The 24303-nt window shown below is 46.1% G+C and overlaps 1 protein-coding gene across 1 annotated transcript in view; it reads right to left on the bottom strand.

Moving 5' to 3' along the window:
- The window catches only part of RIMS4 (regulating synaptic membrane exocytosis 4), a 54336-nt gene that overhangs the window by 8793 nt on the left and 21240 nt on the right, over window positions 1–24303 (bottom strand). The window contains exons 2-5 of the mRNA XM_027693842.1: window positions 14604–14745; window positions 2091–2203; window positions 1352–1453; window positions 956–1095 (exon numbers count right to left, since the gene is read on the bottom strand). Coding sequence (XP_027549643.1) covers window positions 956–1095; window positions 1352–1453; window positions 2091–2203; window positions 14604–14745 — 497 coding nt within the window. The remainder of the gene's footprint in view (window positions 1–955; window positions 1096–1351; window positions 1454–2090; window positions 2204–14603; window positions 14746–24303) is intronic.

Consider the following 24303-nt stretch of genomic DNA (forward strand, 5'->3'; position numbering starts at 1 on the left):
CAAATTTCTGTAAAACGAGGTAGGGGAGACAACGAATGTCAATTAAAAGACAAAAGTTCACACTCTAGGCCAGCAGGAGATGGAGCAAGCCACTGCACAAAGTTGGTTTGGTGACACAGCAATCAGCAGAGAGCCAAGCTCCTCATTTTATTCTCTTGTGTTCTCATTTTACTGCCTTTCCTGACAGCAAGGCAGCAGGTAAGGAAACCCAGGCAAGGCAAGAGCAGACCAAGCCAGGTTCCACCCCAGTTCAGTCAAAAATGTGCAGTCTCGTTGCATCAGGGGAAAATGCTTCTAATCAAGGGAGATGAGGAAAAGGTCACTAATGAGAAGGGTCCAGCAGTTTATCTGGCAATTCATATGCCAGTTGAGACAAATGATAGAAACTCATGGATGAATTACATTAAGTATTACAAATGGATTTTAGTCAGGCTTTATTAGATGGAAATGATTTTTATATGAATCAACAATGCAAATCACTCTTTGCTCTGGAAACAGAGGTGCAGAGTTGAAAATATGAGTATGATAGAAAATGTATGGCAGTAACAGAAAAGAGGTTAGAAAAGGGCAGGATATATGACTGGGTGATGGCCAAAGCAGAGTGTTCTGAATGTGTATAAACACAGAAGATAACCCATGCTGCAAATTGTTTAGCAGCTATAGGTACCACCTATCTCCTAACTGGGGGGGGGAGGAAAGAATTAAAAAAATAGAAATCAACTTCTTCTTGGTAGGCATTCATGGTAATTGGCAGAGGATGAAATAATCATCAGTTTGAGTGTGGAAAAAAAGGGTTTCCTTTCCATTTGCTACGTTCAGATGGAGTGCATTTGGTTCAATGAAAACATTGGCTTTTTCTCATCCCTGTTAATTATCCAGGTCCCTTGCCAGACTTATTATCTTCCCTAAGAGGTGGAAGAGAGAGATGGGCAGCCTTGAGATTTGCTCATCTTACCTGTAATACTTTGCCCTGGGGGCTCTCAGCAAACAGTAACACCTGATTGTACAAAGGGTCTAATGATTTGCGAGCCACTTTTGTCTTCTTTTTCGCGATGCACACGCCATTCTCCAGCAGGTAAGCTTTGATGTAAGCAGCTGGAAAAAATAAACACGGTCAAATAGGAAAACAAATCTTCATGCTCACTTTAGAAAAGACAGAGTGCCACGTCTCAGGTATTTCTGAAGAAGGCATTTACAGCAGGGAAAAGATTTGCTCAAGCAGCCTTTTTTAAAATGCTGCACAGATTGCTTAGTCCTGCCACAGCCCAGTGAAATTAAAATTTCTCCTATTCACAAGCATCACGGGAGGCTGGGGCTCAGGGAATTACTTTAGGAGATCAAAGCATACTACCTGGCAGTGTTTTGGAGCCGGGTTTTGGTGTCAGTCCTCGAGCCTGAATGATATCCACTTCTAGCTGCCCATTTCGCTCTTGCAAGCCAATTTCCACATCCCCTAAACCAAAATGTCAAAATAAACAGAAGACTTTCAAAACATATATCCCTGGGCAATTAAAATGTTTACAAACAACCCTCATGTCCTGCCTGCTACAAGCTGCAACAAACTTTATGTGCCTGATCTCCTGTGTTACTCTGGAGCAGCTCTACAGTGATTCCAGCCCACATTTTCAAAAGCAAACTCGACTGCCAGCCCTCTAATATGGCTTTGGGGGCTCAGTCTCCTACTCTTTGTGGCAACAAGACTCTCACCTCTCCCAAACAAAAGCACCTAGGATTGCAGGCTGCTTTGGAAAATGCAATTATGGTGGACAATAACAAAATCCTTACAGAGCACGGTGGGCCTTAGAGAGAAAGAAAAACCCCAAGGTGCACAGGATGCATTTTCAGGACTTTAGTTGTGTTTTACTTAATCTGTGTCTTTCAGAGCTGAGGGAGGAAAGCACAAAGCTGCTGCTCTCCTGCTAATGCCACATGTGCTGCAGTCAGCAAAACCTTTCAGCCAAGCACACTTGATTTAACAGAGAAATGGAGCAGGACAGTGGTAGATCAGCAGACGCTGGACACATTATTAGTGGCTTGTAGGAGCGGTTCAAAACTAAATTAAAGCCACCCAACACCTTTGCATTCCTTACCCATGGAGGTGGTGGCCAAGGTCTGACGCCCAACAAACTGTGCAGGGCCCATGCTCCCCAGGAAGTCACTGAACTGCCCAGCAGATGCCAGATGGACTCCACTGAAATTCAAGCTGCAAAAGAAAATTATTTTGGCAAGTGGTTAATTTGCGTTTTAAAGCAACCCATTAACTAAAGAACCAGATTTCATACACCTTTACAATGAATGACATCTAGAGAAGCCTTCTTCTCTTGCAAAACTTGCTGATTTCCACACAGTTTAGTTGCATGGAATCCATTCAAAATCTGTTTCCTTGCACAAAAAAAACCACAATAGTGTCTGTAGTCACCAACTGGTTAATGTTTGTTTAACTGTAACTCATTGTAAAATCTCTGCCATCTCAGTCTCATATGCAGCCTGTCACCTCTTCAGGGAGCAGATTCCTGGAGTAGCTTATGGGATCCTCTTGATCCCTGATTGACTCTTCCCAATCCTCATTTCTGGGAGGAAATAATGCATCTAGAGCAGTGGTTAAAAGTGAGATGAGGGGGGTGAGCTTCAATCCCCTCGGGGCTCAATTCCCCATTTACTTATCACATACATGGAGAGCAACACATCTCCTTTTCGACCAGAAGGTCCCATTTCCTACTGCTCAACACCAGAAGCATCCACCCCGTCCCCTCTGTGGTGTTCATATCTGCTTCCACAACGAGTCACAAAAAGGACCTGAACACTGCAAGGCTAAAGGGGCAACATCCTCAAACATCAGCAACGCTTCTGCCGCAGTCACTGCAGCGAAACAAAAGCTGTTGGGAGGACAGAGCCTCCAAATCTAGTCACCAGGTACTGAGGCTGGTCCATGGCGTGGCTACAGGTGCTGGTCACTGCACTTGGACACGTGTGAAGCAACACAAAAGCGTCAGACGCTGAGGCACTCTGATACAAACCAAGATTTACTCAGCTGCACCCTGATTTACGCAGCTGTTTTAGAGGTTGTAGAAAAACTCGCTGCAAATGGTAAGGAGGAGGCTCGAGGCCAGCATTTGACACCTACGTTTGTCCTGCAGGCATCTGCCAGCCCATGACACGGCTGCTGAGACACACGTCAGGAGCTCTGTGCCAGGGTACCCACTCTGCCTCCGGGGAAGCTGCTGCGTGCCAAAGCCAGGCACAATTACAAACCTCCTCCATTTTTCCAAACATCCTTGGAGGGGGGCAATTACCCACGTAATGATGCAGCTCCCTGCTTCCCCAAATTCGTTTCTCAGGATGCTGAGAGGAGGCTGCACACTGGGTACAAGTGATGGTAGATCAGAGCCCTGCCTGCAGGGCGGGCTGGGGACCACAGGCTCTCACACAGCTGACTCAGCCACAAAGACTCACTGATGCCCCCCCTGCAAGCCAGTTACATTTTAAAAGACATTAAAAAGAAAAAAAAAAAGAAATTCTTTTTAAATCCCCTTCAGCCGGCAGAACGTTAATTTCAGGTTAGGATTTCAGCTCTCATTAGCTATTTTCAGACCTGGTCTCAGCCCCACGGGAATATTTATTTATTCTGACAAGGAATTAGAAAGGCAGCACACACACACCTCAGCATCTCGCCATGCATGGGCTGAAGAGAACGTGTCCCCAGCTCGTGTCCTCACGACAGGTTCACTGGGTGGCTCAGCCCCCTGTGACAGGGACACAGGGCATTAAATGGCCCGACTCTTCCATGGAGCACTGCACCTCCCTGTGTGCTGACCTGGCTCTTTGAGAAACCTGGTTACTGCTGCTACACAGGGAGCTGCTGAGCCATCAGCACGGAAAACCCTGCCCTTGAGCTCTTTACAATGTCACCTCTGTGAAAAGGGAGGAGGGGTCAGGTGTCTGGGCATCCTGGGAGACAGGCTTGGGAGGGAGGGCCTCTCCAAGGGTGGATTTTCCCCAGTTCAGTGGTTTTTTACCCCACGTTCACTGTTTGTTGCACAAACATTCAGGGTGATATTTTGAGATACAACAGGAACAGCGGGATTTATTGTTGGCATTAATTGCAGAGAAGGCTTAACATTTTTCTTGGCTTTCAGTGTCACCAACTCCTCAGCGGCACAAGGTGCATCCCCAGTGCCAAGATCTGTCCTGGGAGCAGGGGTGGCACAGGGCCACACTCTGCTCCCTCTGGGTAGGGGAATCCTGCCCCACCACCCACCTGGCATCTGCTGGGGCAGCCCTCTCTGGGGAGCAGCACCCCGGGCACAGGAGCTGGATTTGTGGCCAGGCTCCGAGGACGAACTGTGCACAGAGAGACATCCCCAGGGCTGGTAAATCTGCAGGGACATGGGATGGGGGAGGCAGGGGAAGAGGGAGCCTGGAGCCAGACAGGCTTTATCAGGCTCGTGATTTTCCCATACAAGGAGGGAAGAAGAGAGTCCTGGTGCACACGAGGACCAGCAACACACAGTAAGCTTGCTGGCTCAGGCCTCTGGAGCTGCACACAGAGAGTCAAAAAAGGATGAAAACTAGTGCTTAGAGAACTCAAAATAGTTCAAGAGAAAGGAGACCTGACAGAGAAAGACATAAGATTCAGCAGGAGATGAATGGACCATCAGCCAGAAGGTAAATGTTTTCTTTATTTTTCTCAGCTCATGGAAGATAAATGGGCCAGGGTCTCACTCCTGCCCTGGGGAGTGTGTGACCTGAACAAGCACGTAAATAACAGGCTGACAAGACAGCTCACAACTGTTCAGGGAAATGTTCACTGCTGTGCTCAGAACAGATGCTCGGGCTAATTAACAAGATGCCAAGGACCAGGAGAGAGGAGGGGAGGCCTAAGATTGAGTGAAGCTGAGGGCTGTGAGAGTGCACAGCACACCCAGAACCAGATCTCAGAGCCATTTTTCTCTGGGATGAACTCCAGCCACGTTACTGCAGTGGGAACACAAAGCTGGGAGAAGAACACCCACAGAGACTTGACATGCTGCAGGACAACAAAGAAGAAAAACCCCTCTGGCCCCTGGATCCTCAAAATAATTCATTAAACCTGTCACAGAAAACCACTTCTTACCTGCTGGGAGGGAGAATCACATCAAAGGCCAATGCCAAGTATTTGTCTGCACTTTATACACATGTGGAGAGAAGTCACCCATGCTCTCATACACCAGCTCACCCCTCCTCTGGTCTGGTATAAGGTGTCCCTGCCCATGGCAGCAGGGTGATATTTAAGGCCCCTTTTAACCCAAGCCATTCTGTGATGCTGTGAATGCTGTCAGCAAAGGCTCTGCCAGCAGCTGGGCAGCTCAGGAGAAACTCAAAGCACCTGCTAAGGGAGCAGCCTGTGCTGCAGCCTTCATCAGTGATATAAAGGAAAACAGCAGGAGAGCATGAAGGAAAATGCTAAAAAGCACAGGAACAAGAGCTGTTGGGCTAAAGGTGAACCAACAGCAACTGGAAGTGTTTACAGCAAAGCAAAGGTTGCTGTTACCTCCACACAGATTCAAAAGTCAGAGGGCTGTGGATGACCTGGAAATGGTGAACACTCCTCAGAGCACACTACAGCCAGGGGAGGACGCTGCTGCAGGGACACCAGGGCTGGCCCACAAGCACAGACCCTCAGAAGGAGCTGAGCCCTTGTGCTTGAATGAAGCTGCTGCTGGTTTGTAACTCTAAGGCTGATCCCAAGAGGAATGGCAAAGCCCACTTAGAAACGCAGACCAAGGTCAAGACTCAGTCACTCTGGATAACAGCCCTAGTTAATAGGTTTACTAGCACTATTTGAAACTCAGTATTAGGTTAGACAGTTAATGTTCCCTGCTGTTGTTATATTTGACTGGGAAAATGTATTAAATTAATTCTTTAATAGATTATGCCATTAGCTAGTGGGACTGGCTGCTTCGTTGCACAGAGGCTGACCTTTTGGAGTGCTGCTTTATGAGACATTAGAAGCAGCAGCTCTAAATCAAGCTCCTTGGCTTTGACCAATTCCTGCACATATATTTGGGTATTGCCAATAACCCTGGAGTGGAAACAATTTCTGTCTGGAAAACTCATGAGCTACCTCCAAGAAAGTCATTGCTTCTCCCCTGAGAGGAGAGGGAAGAGGAAAATAAAACTGCAGAAATTTAGTACGAAGGTGAATTAAACCCAGCAGGAACCATTTTGCTGCATCAACTAAATTTAGGATGCTCAAATCCAGCTCGGTGAGCTCTGTCTGTCAAGTGCTCAGAGACAAGCTGGGATGCTGAGGTGAGGGGGATGTGTATGGTGAGATTGGTGGGAGAGACCTTCCCCATTCACTCACTTGCTTTTCCTGAAGCTAAAGCAGGGAGAAAAAGAGCTCCAGGGACCACTGTGACTTCTTTCAGCTCTTTAAACGCAGCCCTGGTGCTTCTAAGAGCCCTCACCTACCACCCTGCCACACACCCAGCAGACTTTTCTTGCCTGACCTCTGATGAAACTGAGCTGTTCTGACCTGCCCTCGATTCAGCAACCAGCTCTCCAGCTGAATCACCACACGCTGGATGTGCTGGCAAAGAGACATGCTCCTGAAGGGATCTGCCACAGGTGACAGTGCTGGCTCCATTGTGGGTGACAGCCAGCAGATGTGTTTCACACGCACTGGAGCAATCCTGGAAAGCCCTTCCCCTCCCATTGCCAAACATGCCTCTCCCTTAAGGGGAGAAATCACTATGACCTGGTTATCACTGATATGAGATGTCTTTGCAATCTAAAGAGAAATGCTAAAAATAGCCAGAGGAATAAAGAAGGAGCATTTTTCAGCTGACTTGCAAATAGCAGCTGTCACAGCCAGGCAGGGCCCTGGGGACAGGGGCTGCAGCAGGACCATCTCATGCTGCAAGGGGCTGCACGCAGAGAAGATTAACAGGTGACACTCCTCAGCCTTTTGTCTAAAGGGCACAGATCCTCCCCTGAGCCAGGGCAGCACAGCCTTTGAACAGCAAAGAGAAATTAATTATCTCGTCTGGCCCTTTGCTCTCACTAATCGTGATTCACGGGCTCTGCTTCGCCACAGCGGAACGAGAATGGTTTTAACGAAGTTAAAGATCATGGGTTTGCTGTGGAATTGGTTGTAAGTTGAACGTGACTCATTATTGACCAGAAGGCAGAGAGAGAGCACAGGGAGGTCAGTGATGCCTCCAGGGTGTCAAGGACAAATGAAGGACATTTGGCTGGAGAATGCTCAGGCCCTGTCCCTCAGCTGTAGGTAAGGAGGCAGAGCAGGGACAGCAGAAAGACGACACTCTGCATACTATCGACCCTGGGATCTCTGAGCCCACCAATGCAGCAGAAACCTGCATGAACATTAACAGTGTTTGCACAGGTAGCAGCTCCCCCCAAGGCTCAGCACAGGCTGCAAACCCCATTTCAGCCACATGGATAAAACAGCCATTTATTCCTAAGCCTGAGCTGTCTCTGGCACAGCAGGCAGCGAGCACAGCCCCCCGCACACCATGCTGCAGGCACGGCAGCAGGGACACACCTTCGGACAGCAGTGACAGCAGCTCCCGCTGCAGCCGTGCAGACACCCACGAGAGGGAGACAAGATCCCGCAGGCAGCGCAGGCAGCAGCGCCGGGGCCGGCAGCTCCTGCCCCATCCCAAGGCCCCGCACACGGCCCCCAGGCAGAGCAGGTACCAACCACCATCCCGGCTTATGGCACAGATGGCCCAACACATAAAACATTTCTGTCTTTTGTGACACGTTTATATGCAGAACAAAACCGCGCCTTCACTCGATCTTAGGAGCCATGTGCTCCGACTGGGGCTGAGATTGCCCAGACCTTCTTCTTTTAAACACAACATTCCTAATCCTGATCACTTAGGAAATCTGTGCAGCAGTCTCTGATGGCTGTGCTCCTGCACTGCATGCTGTAGGTCAGGACATATGGAATTTGTCCTCTGTAGTGTAATTTAAGAGTGACTTAAAGGCTCTTTGCCAGCTGTTTGCTTCTCTGCTCTTTCAAGGTAGCAGCATTTCCTGACCTAACCCTTGCAAAAAGATCCATGTCCTTCCTCTCCTCATGCAAAGCATCGTGCAGTCGCTTCCTTAACGGCACAGCAGCTGCTCTTTATCTATGACTGCATGGAGGACCAGCTTTTCAGAGTTTGCCTGTAAACTGATCAGGATTTGAATGCCTAGATGGACAACACTGATTTCAATGCAAAATGCTATAAAGCAAATGCAGAGCAGCTGTGCTGATCCCTCTCACAGGGTGCACCATTAGCATGCAGAGTGTGTAACGGCACAGACACATTTAGGGAAAATGTATCATTAATTTCTTTTCCTGTCCGTGCGGCGTTTGTCTGACCTCTTTTCTAAATCTATTTTTAAATTGCCCCTGGGACTCTATATGCCAGGTATCCATTATGCTGTTGCAAGCATCTGCAGAATCAACTTGTCAAAATCTTGTAAAACTCTCGGGAAACATGGTAAGAATGCATCTCCACAGGTCAGTCAGTCCACATCCAGGTCCCAAGGCCAGAGCAGCCTTATTTACACCATCCATGACAGCTGCTTGTCTAATCTGTTCTTAAAATCCTTTCCTGAGAGTTTATTCCTGTGCTTTGCTTTTTCCTTCTGAATCTTCTTCCAGCCCTTCCTCTTTACACATCAGTCCTGAACACCATTTGTGAGTTACCAGTTCCCAAGACAGACCAACATATTCCATTTCTTTTCCTCCTGATACTGTACTTCTTAATTCTTAGAAGACTTTGAGACTGATCTTGATTGTACCAATTTGTAATGGCCACACACTGGCTGATGTGTCTGTGCAGAAGAAACGCAGGATGGATTCACTGCTCCCTTCACAGGCTGGCTGTAACACCTTTTTTTTCAGGAGCTCTGTCAAGAGGAGAAGAGAATTTCGTATCCTCACCCTTGGACCAAATCCCTATTCCTGCCTCTCTGTTACACAAGTTGCACACTTTGACTCCTGCAGAGCTGCACTGCTCTGTGGGTTCAGCCAGCTGGGGTGGTGGTGAAGCCAGCCAGCTCCAACACAGCCACCCCCTGGCACACCTAAACACAGCCCTGCACCTGAGTGGTTTGACTTGCACAGCTGAACTAACAGATTGACTATACATCTACATCTAGCACAGAGCTAAAGTTCTCCAGCTCTGTCTTTAAAAACCAGGGACAGCAACACACTCCTTCAGCCAGAAGCAACGGGGAGGGGGAAGTCTCCTCTGAGACTGATAACATATTTGACAGTTATTTTATTTGAGCATTAAAAAAAACCCATCAGAACTCCAATTTCAGGGAGCTGTAATGTTCCGTGTAACAATCACACTCATCCATATTGCATGTTAACATCTTTTAAATCGCATCTTACACCCAGAAGCCAAGTAGAGATCTATCAGCTAAGGAGGAAGGCAGAACTTGTTCATGTCTGTTGCCCCAATCTTTAAAATATTTATGATGCACATGAGGAATTATTAATGGAACACGCATCCGACTACAGCCCCTCAACCCTGTCAAAGTCAATGGGAATTGCTGCAGGAGCCTTCACTTTGGCTTGGAAGGTTTTCCACGAGCATCTATCCCTGCAGGACCCCACCCCACCCTAACTCCACTGACTGCACACTCTCCTCTGCCAGGCAATATCTCTGTCTCTGCCTCTCAACAAGCTCTGCTCCTCTCCCGGCCACTCCACTTTTCTGTAACATTTTTAGCACTGTGACGTGCTGTCTTATGTGCTATAACACATTGTACTCTGCTCCCGTATCCGATTCCTTCTGCTGTATGAATTCTGCCACCGAAACAGTGCTATAAAAACTATGCAGTGAATTCTGTACAAAGACCTCCCCCATTCCCTTCCCCACCTTGCCAGGCGAGCTCCATTTTTAGCAATCACTAGTCATCTCAGACTCACTGAATAAAAGATAGCTACCTGTCTTCAGAGAGCAATTCTGTCTGTTCCCAAGAGGTTGCTGAAGGTGGGATTCACAGCCATTTACTGCTGTAACTACAGCTCTCAAGGTCACACCCTTTCCAAGCTATGCTGGTCAAGCTTTACCAGCACAAAAGGATATGCTGTTGCTCAACAGGCTGATGAATTTCTTGATGTATTACAGAAACAATCCCCACTCCTTTCCTGGTTACCATCTCGAAAGGCATCGATTTCTTATAGCCTGAACTGTATTAACAACACCTTTCATTACATTTTTTAAAAGGACTTGGATAAAAGAAGAGTCCCAAAGATAATCTGCTGTAAAAGAGTCTAGAAGTCCCCTGGCTTTGGATGTCAAAGAAGAAACTTTCTTGCAGTGAATAGCTGCAGTGAGAATTTGTTGAATGGTGTGTTTAGGAATCGGGTCTTTTGATCATTCTTGAATGGCAATGGATAATTTTTGGTGAAGGAAAGTGAAGTTAGAAGCCAGGTCACTATTTCCTCCAGCTTCCTTGTATTTATTGCTCCACAGTGAAGCAGAGAAGGGCAGGCAGTTCTCTCAGCCTAAGTCCCAGCTTTGCTTCACACCAGCCCCATATGCCCAGTGGGAGAACTGGTCCAAGCATGCAGGAACAGCACGAGACAGAACGAAGCCAAGGGGCTCGAGATTCCCATGCTGACAGCACACGTGCCAGGCTGTCCTCTCCCTCCTGTCTTTGTCACAACAGGGCCTTCAGACAGGGCTCAGGCTGGTGCTGCCCTCCCCGTGGAAGAGAGAGATGATATGGCTGACAAGATGCCTCCTTGCTGGACAGGCACATTCGTCTTGAATATTAAAAGAACAATCCTCTAAGGTCTTGCCAGTCCCCCCCTGCTGTGCTTTTCTAAGGTAAAAATCACCTGAGCTCTCCATAACTTAATCATCTCAGCAGTAGCCAGCAAGAACAAAAACACTGTGAGTACAACTCACTAGGCACTATGGCAGCTAGCAGGCTTTTGTTCCAGGTCCATTTTTGTCTTTCTGCTCCATTTTCAGAAAGAAAAGTGGTTGGCAGGAACAAGTTACACGCAAGTCCAGAATCTATTGCTTTCTGAATGCTGTACATGGTGTCTTGCAGCTGCAGCAAAACCCAGCCAAAACAAGATGTAGATCATGCAAGAGCCAGGATGGAGCTGAGATCTCTGCTGAATCTCAGGGGGTTGTTTGTGAGTTATTCCTATATTCGGAATTGTATCCTTGCAGTAATCTCGGTGTCCTGAAACTACCCGATAGGCACTTGCTACAGTGCATAACTGTTCTCTCAAGCAAATTTTTAGATATATACTCACTGAAGAAAATACTCACTGCTGTAGAGATTTGTAACCAGTGCTAAGATTGGTCTGGATGAACTATGAATGGAAACATCTGTGTGTGTGTGAGAGCACAACCAACCTGTCAGCAGCAGATCTGTCCTTCAATGACAGGAGAAGGACAACTAGGTTAGAGAGCACATCACTTCCACAGCCTGTCTGACGGCAGACTGTAGCCATAAAGATCCCCCAAACAAGGGAAAAAAAAAAGGTGTCAGCGCTGCTTGAGATCAAAAAGAGCAAGACCCCGAGGTGAAAGATCACTCCAAAATAGCAGGTAAGTCCTAGAAAGTGTAAGAAAAAAAACCAGTCCAAGAGCCAGTCTGTTGTGAAGAACAACTCAGCAGACACAGCAAGGGCTTGACAGATGGTGTTCCTGGTCCTCCCTGCAGCACACAATCCATCCTGGCTACAGCCCTGGATGCACGAGGCTTGGTGCCTGCATGGGGCGGTGAGAGCGTGAGCGAGTGAAACCCAGACAAGTGAATGACTGAAAACAGTTGTGTTTAGAATAAATACCTACTGTCCCTTCTACAAAAACCTGCATTGAGTTTTATTATATTAATTTCCTATGCTAGTGCAGAACCACTGTGCAATGTAAAACCTGGGTAATAAGGTTGGCAAAAATTACATGAAGCAGTGTGTTCACACTGTGAGCACTTACTGGCGTGTTGTATGAGCTTATATTCCAGGACATGCATCTTCCATACCAGCTAATCTTCTATATACTTCATCATCAGGTAAATGAAGGAGGGCCTAGCATACCTGAGAGGTATACCCCTGCATAATATGCTCTCCATAAAAAAAAAAAAAAAAAAAAAGACCTGGATTTCATGTGCTCTGGTGTTCACATGAAATCAGCATTGCTCAAAATTATGCATTTCAGAAAATTCTTTGACTGTGATACCTTGCACTGGCACAGAGGAGCTGTAGCAGCTGCAACAAACATGAAAGCAGTTGGTCAGCATTGCTTTCTAAAAGCATTTTGTGTGGCTGAGGGCAGGTATTTGGGCCTCCTGCAGCACAGATACACCGGATCTTTGCTCATTTCAGTGCGCCACCTTTGGAAGTTGTCCTTTTAGTCCTTAAATTGAAAGGGATTATAAAAACATACAGAAGTTGAGAAACAAGCCCTCTTGGAAGATGAGGTACTGAATCCATCTTCTTCCAGGTGCAAACACAGCAAAGGGATGTTGAGGTGGGAAGAACTAGGGCAGGCTTGCCTTGCTGAAAACCAGACTTTCGACACTCACTGGTGAAAACTGTCTCTGACCTGGGAGTATCTGCATCAGTCAGAAACCCAGCTTTTATTAGAAAGAAAGTAAACTTGCCACAGCTAACCAAGATATATGAACCTTCATTTTGCCTCCCTGGGAAGACAGCTACAGCAAATGAGAGAGGTCAAGAGAAATCTGATTTAGGAGAACACATTTCTGTTCCTCAAAGCTATTCCCCAAACAATTCCATTCTTTGCTGCAGGAAGAGAAAGCAGAGAAACTCCCCTCCCACCATGTTTCAAGAGAATTGAGCCCTCTTAGTTCTTTGTATTCTCAGCCCTGTTTGCTTATCACTCGTGGCTCAGACAGATAGCTGCAATTCCCACCGGCTTCCCAGAAGAGATTAATTATCCCACCTAGGAACAAAGCATCCAGGAACCACTTAATCACACTTTTCAGAGAAGTAAGAGAAGAAACTATCCCATCCCTGGCAGAGGCGCTGGCAAGGATGTTCTGGCAGCGTTCGAGGCTGGAATACCAAATGTTGGGCTTGTTCTAATAAAGACATTTGGACTGCAAGGCAGGGCTTCCTTTTCTCTGCGGAGCTGACAGCAACATGTCACCTGCCTTCAGGGTGAGGCAGCATTTGTACGGGTGCAATAGTTTGTTGGCAGAGATACTCTCCCCCCAGGAAAGCCCAGTGAAAGCAGCCAGCACATGCAATGACAGGACACAGACCACTCAAAGAATTAAACCCTTTCCCAGGAGGGTAAGCTGTGTAAATAGAAAAAGGAAAGAATTCTGCTCTGCATGAAGGCAGATTCCTGCCCCGCATTGCCAAGGGACTAAACTTAATCACTAATCCCCTGCAACAAGTAGCAGAGGCAGAACTCCAAGCCACAGGACTGTGCTGGTGTAGCAGGAATATTTCCCTGGAGACAGCAGCTCACAGAAGAGATAAGGTACATCACAGCTTTGGAGTGACAAGATTGCTATCGCAGCTTGTGCCTCATTACTATTTTGAACCTTCAGCACAGATCTATGATGCCTTTCCAGGATTAGCCTACTTCCAAAGCTAAAGAAAGTCTCTCTTAATTTACAGGCTGTTACTTATTTAACACCAGAATCACATTAATTGAGAGTGCCTTTGGACTATCCCAGCATTTTAGCTGTACAGTGTACTTGGAATACCAGACAGGACTAGAGTGTACAGAGCAATGCCAAGTGTGAAACTTGGCCTAAACAGATCACATTTTAGGTATACAAACATTTTGGCCTCACATCTAGAAGCACAGACTCTGATGGTATATTTTGCCTTCTTTCTTAAATACTGTGGGTTTTTTTGCTTCCAAACATTCCCATGAATGGTCATCTTAATAAAATTAATAAAATCTCCATATATGGCTTCAAATAATGCAAATACAAAAACCAGAATTGGAGACAAGTCAGCTCCCAAAGTTCTGGCCTAAAGACTCACGCTTTGCATTCTGGTATAAAGCCTAAATGCAACAAAGTGTGTCTTAACTTTTCACGGGGTCAAAAATGTTTTCTGCAACACATTCTTTTAGGACACGAACTCAAATGAAATAAAATAAAGCTTGTTACCAAAGTATGCACAGGCTTCTAAATATGTATTTTGATATGATTTTGCTATGTGCTATAATGCATTGTTACTCTGACCCTTTTCAGCACCTTGACACTTCCCCCTGCCCCAAACCAAAGGGCTGTTTTGAAACAGAGGAAATGCATAACTATTGTGCAATATTAGAAATGACTGGCTTATAATTTATGACCAGTAATGAGCCTCAGCTATTCACCCTGAATCATTCTTCCAAAGGCAAAGTGGTTAAAAGTAATGGGTATCTGCTTCAGCTCAGAATAATGAGGACACTAAAAAAAAAGTATATAAACAGCTAAAGGACGTGCCAGCTCTGCAGAGATCTGCTCTAATTGAATGGGCAGTACACCTGCAGCATAAGCAAGTCAGAAGAACACACCATCCATCATGCTGGAGAGAAATTAATAGGTATAAGGACAGTGCATCCCACGAGTGATTACCCAGCTCTCTTTTGATGACTTACTTTCCCTCTGATCCATAGCTGTTCATGCTGTCCTCGATGGACTCGTGGCTGGCCTGGCGGACGGTCCTGCTGGGCATTTCCACAGCCAGCCCGGTCTCTGTGCTCCTCTGGATGGCTCCCTTCAGCCTCCGACCATCGCCATCTAGGAACACAAGGGGAGAAAAGGCAGTCAGCCTCTAGTCCTAGAGCCTTTTGCAATGACAGAGCCAAGGAGAAGCAGAGAAGGTCTTTCAAAAAACCAGCCTGGCATCTGGCAGTACTTTGCTGTCAGACAAGTGTTTCCTTACTCAGTCCTGCTTCTTCAGCAGCTCCCAGTCACGCCTGGAACAGACTCAGTGCTCCACTGAGCCAGGGCCCAGAAGATACTTGAAGCATACACTCCACCTTACCTGCTCCAACCACTTGTACCAAACAACTATCCATGGAGCAGGCATGCACTCCAGCTGGCTACACCCAGAGCTTCCCAGTCAGGTAACCACGGGCACAGCTGAGGTGCACAGCCTGACCGTGCCTCAAAGCCTTTCCCAAATCCCCTGTTGCTGCCAGCAAAGAGTGGCAGGTCCTGGTGTTCATCAAAGGAGCAGAGGGGAGGAAAAGGCCAGGCAGCACCAGAGGTGCTGTGAAGGCAGGAGCCCTTCCAGACGGGCTACAGGGGAATAGTTGGGCACAGGCAAAATGTTCCCTGGTGGCACCAGAAAGCCACCAGCAGTGGAAAACCCTGGAGAGGACTATTCCCCTTGGTAGACGCCCTCGGCTACAGCATAAAGGGAATTAAGTAGGTTCTGGTTCCTCCTGGGTGCAGTCTTCAGAGGCTCAGCCCTCTGAAATTAACAGCTGCTATTTTCATCCTCCATCTCTAGCAGTCTGTTTCCCAGAACAAACCATGTTATGCAATGAATATGTAATGAATACCATTACTATTAATTGCTGTAGCTGGTGTTAGGAAGCTCCAGATTTCATCCTACATACAGCACTCATCCTGAAACACATCTGCTACAAGTTTTCTGAACAAAGCAGAATTATCTAAATCCTCTAAAGATGCCTGGCCATTAATGTGGATTCAGGCAACAAACCTCTGACCCACACTGCCCTCCCAAACCCACCAGCTGTTCGAGGACCACCCCTGGAGAAGAAATGACCCAGCTACAGAGTCTAGAGAACTCAGGGTCCCCAAATATTAAAGAAAACAAGTCTTTCACAGAATCACAGGAGGGGTAAGGTTAGATGGGACCACAGTGAATCATCTGGTCCAACCTCCCTGGTCAAGCAGGATTGTTTTAGACCACAGGAACGTGTCCAGATGGTTCTTGAATATCTCCAGTGACCAAGACACCACAACTACTCTGGGCAACCTGATCCAGTGCTGGGTCACCCACACAGTAAAGAAGTTCTTCCTCATATTCAGGTAGAACTTGTTGTGTACCACTTTCCAAACTACTTTGGAAATACAAGGGTATCTGTAAGAACCTATCTAAAATACGCAGAACTCTGTTATTTGTGTAGCAGTCTGCTTGACCTAGAATACTTTTCTTTAGATCTTGGTGTGAACAGGCACTTTCAGTAAGATACCAGAAATGCTTCCTATCCTACTTCTCAAATTATATCTACACTGAAATGCAAAGACAAAAATTCTCCTATAAATACAGCTATAAAGTACCTTTTCTTCTGGTATCATTAGGTTTCCAACTGGGTAAATGTGTTGGCCCCAGGGCTCTGCACCAGCTGCTGTCCCCACATATGGTGAAGCACGTGTATGCATGTCCCTATGGGCTAAGGGGATGGAATGTGCATGTTCTGGGTTAACATTAACTACAGTTTGTATTGTTTGTGTGCCTTGAGCAATTACAAAGCACATTGTATAAATCAGGAAGTCACACAAACGTAAAACATATTTTTCATGTGCTTTCAAAATCCAAACCTTCAGGCAAGAGTAACAATATGGGCATCAACAAAAGCAAAGCCCTGTGAAATGGTCGTGCCTATTCCCCCAACCACTGCAGAGCAGCTCCCTCTGACGCACCTTCTAAAGCCTTGTGCAGCTCACTGGAGGCTCTGATGGGGTCTGTAGGTTCCTTTCTGGGAGCATCCCACAGCCTTGCGGGCACACTTGATGGTCCATTGAATTTGTCTCTCGCATTCACCTCCACAAACAATCTTTTAGTCATCTGCACGCACCAATGCCCACCCCTCCTTCACGTGTGCACTTAGAACACTCATCCTCCTGCCCCTCCAGGTTAGTCCTGCTGGCAGCCAGCATCAGACAGCAAATGACACAAATGTAGGAAACAAAGATGCCTCGTTGCCCAGCTATGCAACATCTGCTTAAAAAAACCCTCTTATTTCCCCAATCTACCAAGACATGCCTGGAGGCATTCCAACTTAAAGGACTATTCATCCACAGCCAGCAACAAGTGAGAGGCTTGGGACAGAGCAAGGCTTTGGAACAACCCAAGGTGCTTGCTGCTTCCTACCAGCCATCTCCTGATTCAAAGCCAGGGGCTTAAAGCAGAAGGGCCCAAACCCAAGGAAGGGCAGCACCAGAGCACTGTGCCAGAGATGATTCAGCTGGTATGGGACAAGTTCAGCTTTCACTGCTGGCTGTCTATGAGTGGGTGGTTTTCTAGTACACCTGATTGCTTTTACAGCTATGGCACATGGATATTCTTATTAAAAAAAAAGAAAAAAGAAAAAAGTATAATGGAGAAACTCTGGAAAACAAGACAACAGGAACAGATAATGAGAATCCTTTGTTCCTCCCTCTTTTTCCAGAGATGCACAGCAACTCCCGCATCTCACAAACCATCCCCTGTTATTCTGAAGAAAGGTTTCTTCAACCTTTCTCCCCCTGTAGTCTCTTTTTGCCAGAAGTTTTCCTTGAGCAGAAGGAATTTGTTTTGCCAAAAAGGCAAGGTCCCAAACCACTGCAGCCAGAGGCAAGACTGAAACACGGTAAGGGATCAGCATAAGCCCCAGAGATGCCATCAGATGTAGATTCCTGAACTACCCACATAAACCCTTTTGTCAAACTTTATCTCAGTCAGCATGTACTAAAAATACTTTTTTTTTTCTTTACACCCCTGAGCTGGGAGAGAAGGGCCCATCAGGAGTAGCACACCTGGAAAGAGTCCGTGCAGAAGGGAAAGAAACATGGACCAAGCAGGATCTGCTGGCCAAAAATATTTCACAAGCAACAGTCACCTACCAGCAACCTTCTCTGGTCAGTGTGGAGCATCACATCGGGGCTGTGCCTCCTCCCTTACCTGAAATCTTTGTGCTTTGACACCTTGCAAATCAGGGGGTAAATGAGATGCATCTACGTGGGTGTTGCCTGGCAAAATCATCTGTCTTAATTAGTTGGCAGTATCTGAACAAGCAAGAGTAGTATCGACGTTTTCTGCAGCATCACCAGATTTATTCCCTGCACCTTTTCCAGTTAAGCAGTAAACAACAAAGGTTAAGCAGTCAATCAAGCCTGCAGTGCAAGACATCACCGAAGAGCAGATTTTCCTTTGGGATGACCTTGGGAAGGAGAAATTTTTTGGTCAAAGATCTAGGATGAAGAGACAGCACCTCGCTAATGCCAAGAGCCAGAAGGGCTCAGCAGTCACTTTGCCAAGTTCCCAGTGTTGACAGGAGCTTAGATTTTGCTCTGTTCAGCCAAACAATTTATGTTTGGCTAGAGAATATCTTCTACAGCACTATCCACACTGGATCTGAAGATATCGAGAGATGAAGAATCTGCCATTTGCCTGCACAGTTTATTTTACTACCTGACATTTAGAGATGTGACTTAAGTTTGCCTGGTTTCAGCTTTCACCCATCAGTTTTTTTAGTGCCCTTCTCCTCTGTGCTTTGAGTTCTCACCATAGAGACTTTTCTGCAGTGCAGTTGAGTTATCTCTCAATCTTATTTTGACAAGTTAAACAGACTGAGATCTTTATGTCTCTCATGCTCTGGCTTTTTTTTTTTTTCTCCTGGCCTTGAGCCTTTTTTATGACCTCCCCAGGTTTTAAGTGTCCTTTTGAGAACCTGCACAGCAGAACTGGAGTCTGCATTTCAGTGCAGAAACATGTACACAAGGTAAAAATCAGCTTGTACTCTTGTCTTCACTGCTTCTGCTGGCGTGTCCCAAGGCCACAGTAAGCTCTTGGTCACATCACACCTCACCTGGAAGCTCTGCAGTCTCTGCCTATCTCTGCTGGTACGACCTTGCAGAACATAATATTAAGAAATATGTAAGGAAATGAATTTTATTTGAAGAGAAAGCAAGCAGAACTCCACACAGCTCTATACAGCTCTCCCACTCCCAATACTATTCACCTCTAATGTGCATATTAGCTGTGAATTTAGTGAGGTTTAAGCTCATGCTTGCTCCAAATCAAATGAAAACACTGAACAGCACCAGGCCTTCAAAAGAGCTTCCTGCCTTTGAGGCTTTTCCTTGACAACTGCTTTTTGAAACATGAAATATGTTTTTAATCTATTTATCACGATCGTGTTTTTTAGGGTCACATTGTTCTAGGACAAAACCCCTACATACTTATCACATTTACCCAGATACCTGCTTCTTCAAAAACTTGGGAGAAAAAAAATTTTTCACAAGACCCATTTTCCCTAAATTCTTTTTGACTGATATTAATTATATTCCATCCTTTTGTTCATTATTAATTAGATCTCATTATCATGTTTCCCCTAATTCTGCCTGTGAGTGACATCAGACCAACTAAGCCAAAGTTCTCCTCCTGGTTCACTACTGGGTTGTGTGGAGGGCAAGGTGACAGTGCAGGTGTCCTGTGCAGAGCAGAGCATCCTTTGGAGACTTCCCTTCCTTAATTAAACTTTCAGCTGTCCACACACTGAGGGCAGCTCTTCTCAAGGATGATGCCACCTAGAACTGTATTTGCCTTAAATCATGGGGGAGGGAAATGTAAGAGTGGCATTGTCCCCTTCTCTCCCCCCAAGGAAAGAGTCACCACTTCTGCCCACTCCAATGCATGACTCTTGGAAGACCTTCCTCTCTGCTGCTGACAGGGCTCTCTATGCTCAGAGACTGTCAGGTCCTGAAAAATCTTCGTGAGCTCTGCAATTGCTCATCACAAGGTCATATTTACATAATTATCACTCCTACACAGAATTACTCTATGGCAGTTGTTTATCAATGACATTCTGAGGGGCAGCATCCCCCTTCCACTGTTACCTTACACTGTCTCCACTCGTCACTTCCCTTTCCCCACCCAGGTACTTGGTACCATCCTTCTCTTTTCCACTTTGTTTTCAATTTTCTCCTCCATGTTCGTGCAGTTCACTGGATCCTACCAGAACAAAATGAAACCAGCATGATGCATGTGCTACAGACCCTCCCGTACTTTAGAATTAATTGATATTGATTTAACCCTGAGATTAGGAATTGACTGGATTTTAACTCAATCAGCTTTGCTCCTAAATTACCCAGTTGCTTCCAAGCACAGAACACAGTGGCATGCAAAGCACATGGCACCACCAAAGGCCACTCAAAACACACCAAGGGTCTGGCCAAACAGCATGATTAGCTTTTATCCCTTCCCAAACTTCACAATGAGACACAAGGGGAAAAAAATCAGGAAGGGAAATCAGTTGGATGTTTACTTGCATTTGTTCCTACTGCAAAGCTTTGGAAAATACAATGTTTCATATTTTCCAGGAAAGATTACTCCAAGCTTGAGCTTGGGAGACTGCATTCCTGTTGCTTTTCTTGCCCAGGCCAAGCAGTGTGCAGTGATTCCCATCTGTACGTGCTGCAGGGCATCAACCTGGGCAGACTCTGCTCTCTGCTTCACACCTGGGTTTCTCAGCACGTGGAAAGACAGACAAACCTCTGAAATACAGACCTGCACTTATGAAACACAGAGAACTAACAACCCCAGCAAGGGAACACAGAAAAACCCATCTAGCAGAGTCAGTGCAGCCTTCAGAGCACGTTGCAGATCACATAGAAAGCAAAAGCAGAGACAGGACAGGACCTGACTGCCTGCAGAGATTTGCCCCGAGCTAACTCCCCTGGGTTCACACCAAACCTGCCTGCTCTGTCCTTGGCTCAAACATGGACTCACAAACCCTTCCATTTTCCACAGCTACTAACTTCATTCTTACGGTCAAAGAGTTGATTCTTTCTTTCTTCCCCATGAAGATCTGCCCCTGAAAAGAGATGATCCAGGTCAGTTCAAGGCTGAAAACCAAAGAAGGGAAAACACCAAACACCCATCTTGATATTAATACCTGCTGAGATTAGGAAGGAGGTCCCCAGGTCAAACAGCTGGTCTTTGGCATGTCTGTGGGCAAAAAGCAGCAGTGGGAGCCTCAGCTCAGCACCCCATGAGACTGCTGAAGCACTGACCATTTTACCTCCTACTTATTTTCAAATACTCTGAGAAAAGAGCCAATGCTTTCACTTCTCTGCTTCAAACTTTGTCACTGCACTGTTGTTCCCAAAGGATTTAAAAATAAAGAGTTGGGGGGGTTTTTTCTGTTTAGTCAGATGCTGACTCCCTATGACACGCACTAAGATTTGTGTGCCATGAATCAACTCCGAGATGAATAAAAGAATTCCATTGTTCAGCTTCACAGGGGGAAAAAAAAAAAAAAAGGAGAAGTCTTCCCACAGCCTCGAGTGAACATCCAACACCTGTGCCAGCCTGGCACACGCAGCTGTGGGGGTGGGCAGCACAGGCCCTTGGACAGGGGCATCTCTGCTCAGAGCAAGCCATGCTGCTCTCCTAAAGGGGCTGCTGCTGCTGCGGGAAAAAGAAATAAAAATATAAATACTGGATTGTCACTTCAGAATGCAGTTTAATGAGATGAACTCAATCTCATCGTGCCCGGCAAGCTCTGACATCCTGCCAAGCATTCCCTACATCAACATCCTAATGGAGTGTGAATTATGAGCACCTAAAGAGAGGCAGTTTGTACTGTGCTCCAGAACATGCCAGGCTATCATCACAGCCTGAGTAATCCACCAGAATGACAGAAAATGGCTGGGGATAAGCAGGGGCACTAATCAGGCTGTTTGCTTTGTTCCCCTTGTCCCAGTTTCAGACACCAATAAAATCACACCCTTTCTTTCCAAATTAAGCACAGAATCTTCTACGGGATAGGAAAAAAAAAAAAAAAAGTGTTTCAACATGTCAATTCTTAATCTGTGCAGCTTAAGTACATTCACAGGGTTAGGAAAGTTCAATCAACTCTTCTTGTGACAGCCAGAAAACAGTAAAATTCGCAACTATTTGCATTGCTGCTACAGCTACTGACCCCAGCTGAATGCAGAGCAGGACCAGGACACCCAGTCTGCACGGGCAGCCTATGAAGATGCCAGTGAGACAGCACTGAATTCCCACTGTAGCACAGTCACCAACATGTCCCATTGCTCCCAGGCCACAAAAAAGCATTCTCTCATCCCAGAGTTCAACCCAGCCTGTCCTCATCCACACCAACAGTGGTGACACACGTGTGGACGTCAAACCAACTCCCCCTGAATCCAGAATTTTTTGTTCTTCCCCTTCACCATTAGAAGAGGACCAAAAATCGTTCACAGGGTTATTTTTATTATGCTGGCACCGGCAGTAGCCTCCAAGGCTGCCTTCCCTTCCTTCCGTCACAACCCAGCCCAGATCCCAACTCCTCAACCCCTTTAAACCAGCACTGTCTCCTCCAAGCTGGTCTGAGCTGCAGTTTGGTTTTAAATCCAGCTGTATTTAAGCAAGTCTCCACTCCCAGTAGATGTTACCACCTCTTGGAGCTTGGCTGGGATACTGGTAAAGCATCAGTTTTGCTTCCTTTCTTCATAGGCTCCATTTTCATATTTTAAATGAGGAAAACATGGTATATTTTTTCTGCTCCTTTTGAGGTTAAAACCAAATAGTTCCCATGGTACTATTTTTAATTTTGACGTTTTTGATAATTCATCTACATTGAAAAAAAAATTCAATGGCCAAACTTTTTTTGTTTAAAAACGTCTAAAGAAAAAGTTCTGCAACAAACATGTAGCCAGGAAAATCACTTTGAGATTTTTTTTCCTCCATCAACAAAAGAGAGAAAGTAAACAGCCAAAAGGTAAACACATAATATTCCACTGTCAGGGACTTTCAAACAGTTTCTGACTACCATAAAAAATTGTTTAGCTTTTCACTATAAAAAAGTTACAGTACCATAACACTAACAAAAATGTTCGTTTCTTTCAAGTATTTCATGGGAACTACTTTGCAGCTAGATCCAGCTCTTCAGAATTCTTTCCATGTCTCTATTTTGTTTGCAGCAGCAGGATCCAAATAGCTTCATCTGATGGCTGCTCTGCATTTTTATTTTTATAAGAGAGTGGAACACACTGCCCCTTTCTCTTCCCCCAATCTGCCAGGCTTTGCAGGAGAGTCTGATTAGGTGAAGTGTCCACATCCATCCAGAAAATTCACTGCTGTAACATTTCTCCAGCAGCCCAGCAATGAAACCTGAGCACTGCCCTGTCTGCAGCCCAGGTCTCCAGGGACAGACAGGCACGGAACTGCTGATGCTGCACCAGTTTTCCCTGGAATGGCCACATGTCTGGGACAGACACATCCCACATCCCAGGCTTCTCCTGCTTTTGTGCCTGGGCAACTGGTGATGATTTAAACATATAATCTTACTATGATATTTATAAGGCAATTAACCACAGAGATATATATATACACCCACACATTCAGACTGTACAGCAAGGAGTGGATTCAATGTTTCTGCTTCTTGGATTTGGTGGTTTAAGCCTCACCAAGAGTTTAACTCCACTCTGCCATCTGCCCACCTGTGAGGCCTGGGGGGCTGCAGCCTGAGTACAGACACCAAATCAAGGAAAGTGTAGCTGATGTACTCCGAGAAGAGGTACATTTGGCACAGCAATAGCAATTAATTTATTTAAACTACTACACTGCAATATTTATTCCCTAGAAAGCAGGGGGAAATGCCAGACGCAGCAACCAGTGGTGGTTTACGTGTTCTCAGCTCCAGACTCTTAGAACTTTGCCAGCTATGAAGGCATCAGGAAAATATGGAAGTAGAAAGGTGGGGGACTGGTTTGTCAGCTGGGGCCATCCCAGGGCTTTCTTCTTGTTAATTCACAAGGTCAACCAGAGGTTGAACCGACTTGTGTCCCTGTGGCTGGAAGTCCTCCAGTTAAGCAATAAAAGGGGTGAAGGCCAGGTGAGGATGTCTACTTAATTACAAGTGAGTTGAACCAGAGCACTCTGATGTTCTAATTCCACCATCCATCTCACACTATTAATAACTCTGAGGGTGTTGCTTAAGTCCAGGTTGTGAAATATGAATGAGCCCGAGCTACAGAAAACCTCTCAATTTAGAAAAGGATCACAAAAATGAGGTGAATTCACAAAAATAAATCAACTGGAAAGAGCCATTGTAGAGGAGGATGGCATGAGATGAAAGAGCCGCCCTGCCTACACTTGGCTATTGCCTGACTGTGTCCTTCCTGAGCCTGTTGAACCCACCTGCTCACAGACTTTACCTCCTGGCAAAGTACTCAATAACTCCTGGGAAGCAAGCAGTGGGCAAAATAACTTCAGCAGCCTGTTTGCAAGCTGTGCTCTCCTGCTGCAGAAGAGGATTCAGGTCATGAGCCTCCTGAAGCCACCAAAACTTCTCTGAGGAGCTGACACACCTTTCCATCCCCTGGATGCTCAGC

The sequence above is a fragment of the Neopelma chrysocephalum genome, unplaced genomic scaffold (genome assembly GCF_003984885.1).
Source record: "Neopelma chrysocephalum unplaced genomic scaffold, ASM398488v2 Primary Assembly neopelma1_94, whole genome shotgun sequence".
NCBI lineage: Eukaryota > Metazoa > Chordata > Aves > Passeriformes > Pipridae > Neopelma > Neopelma chrysocephalum.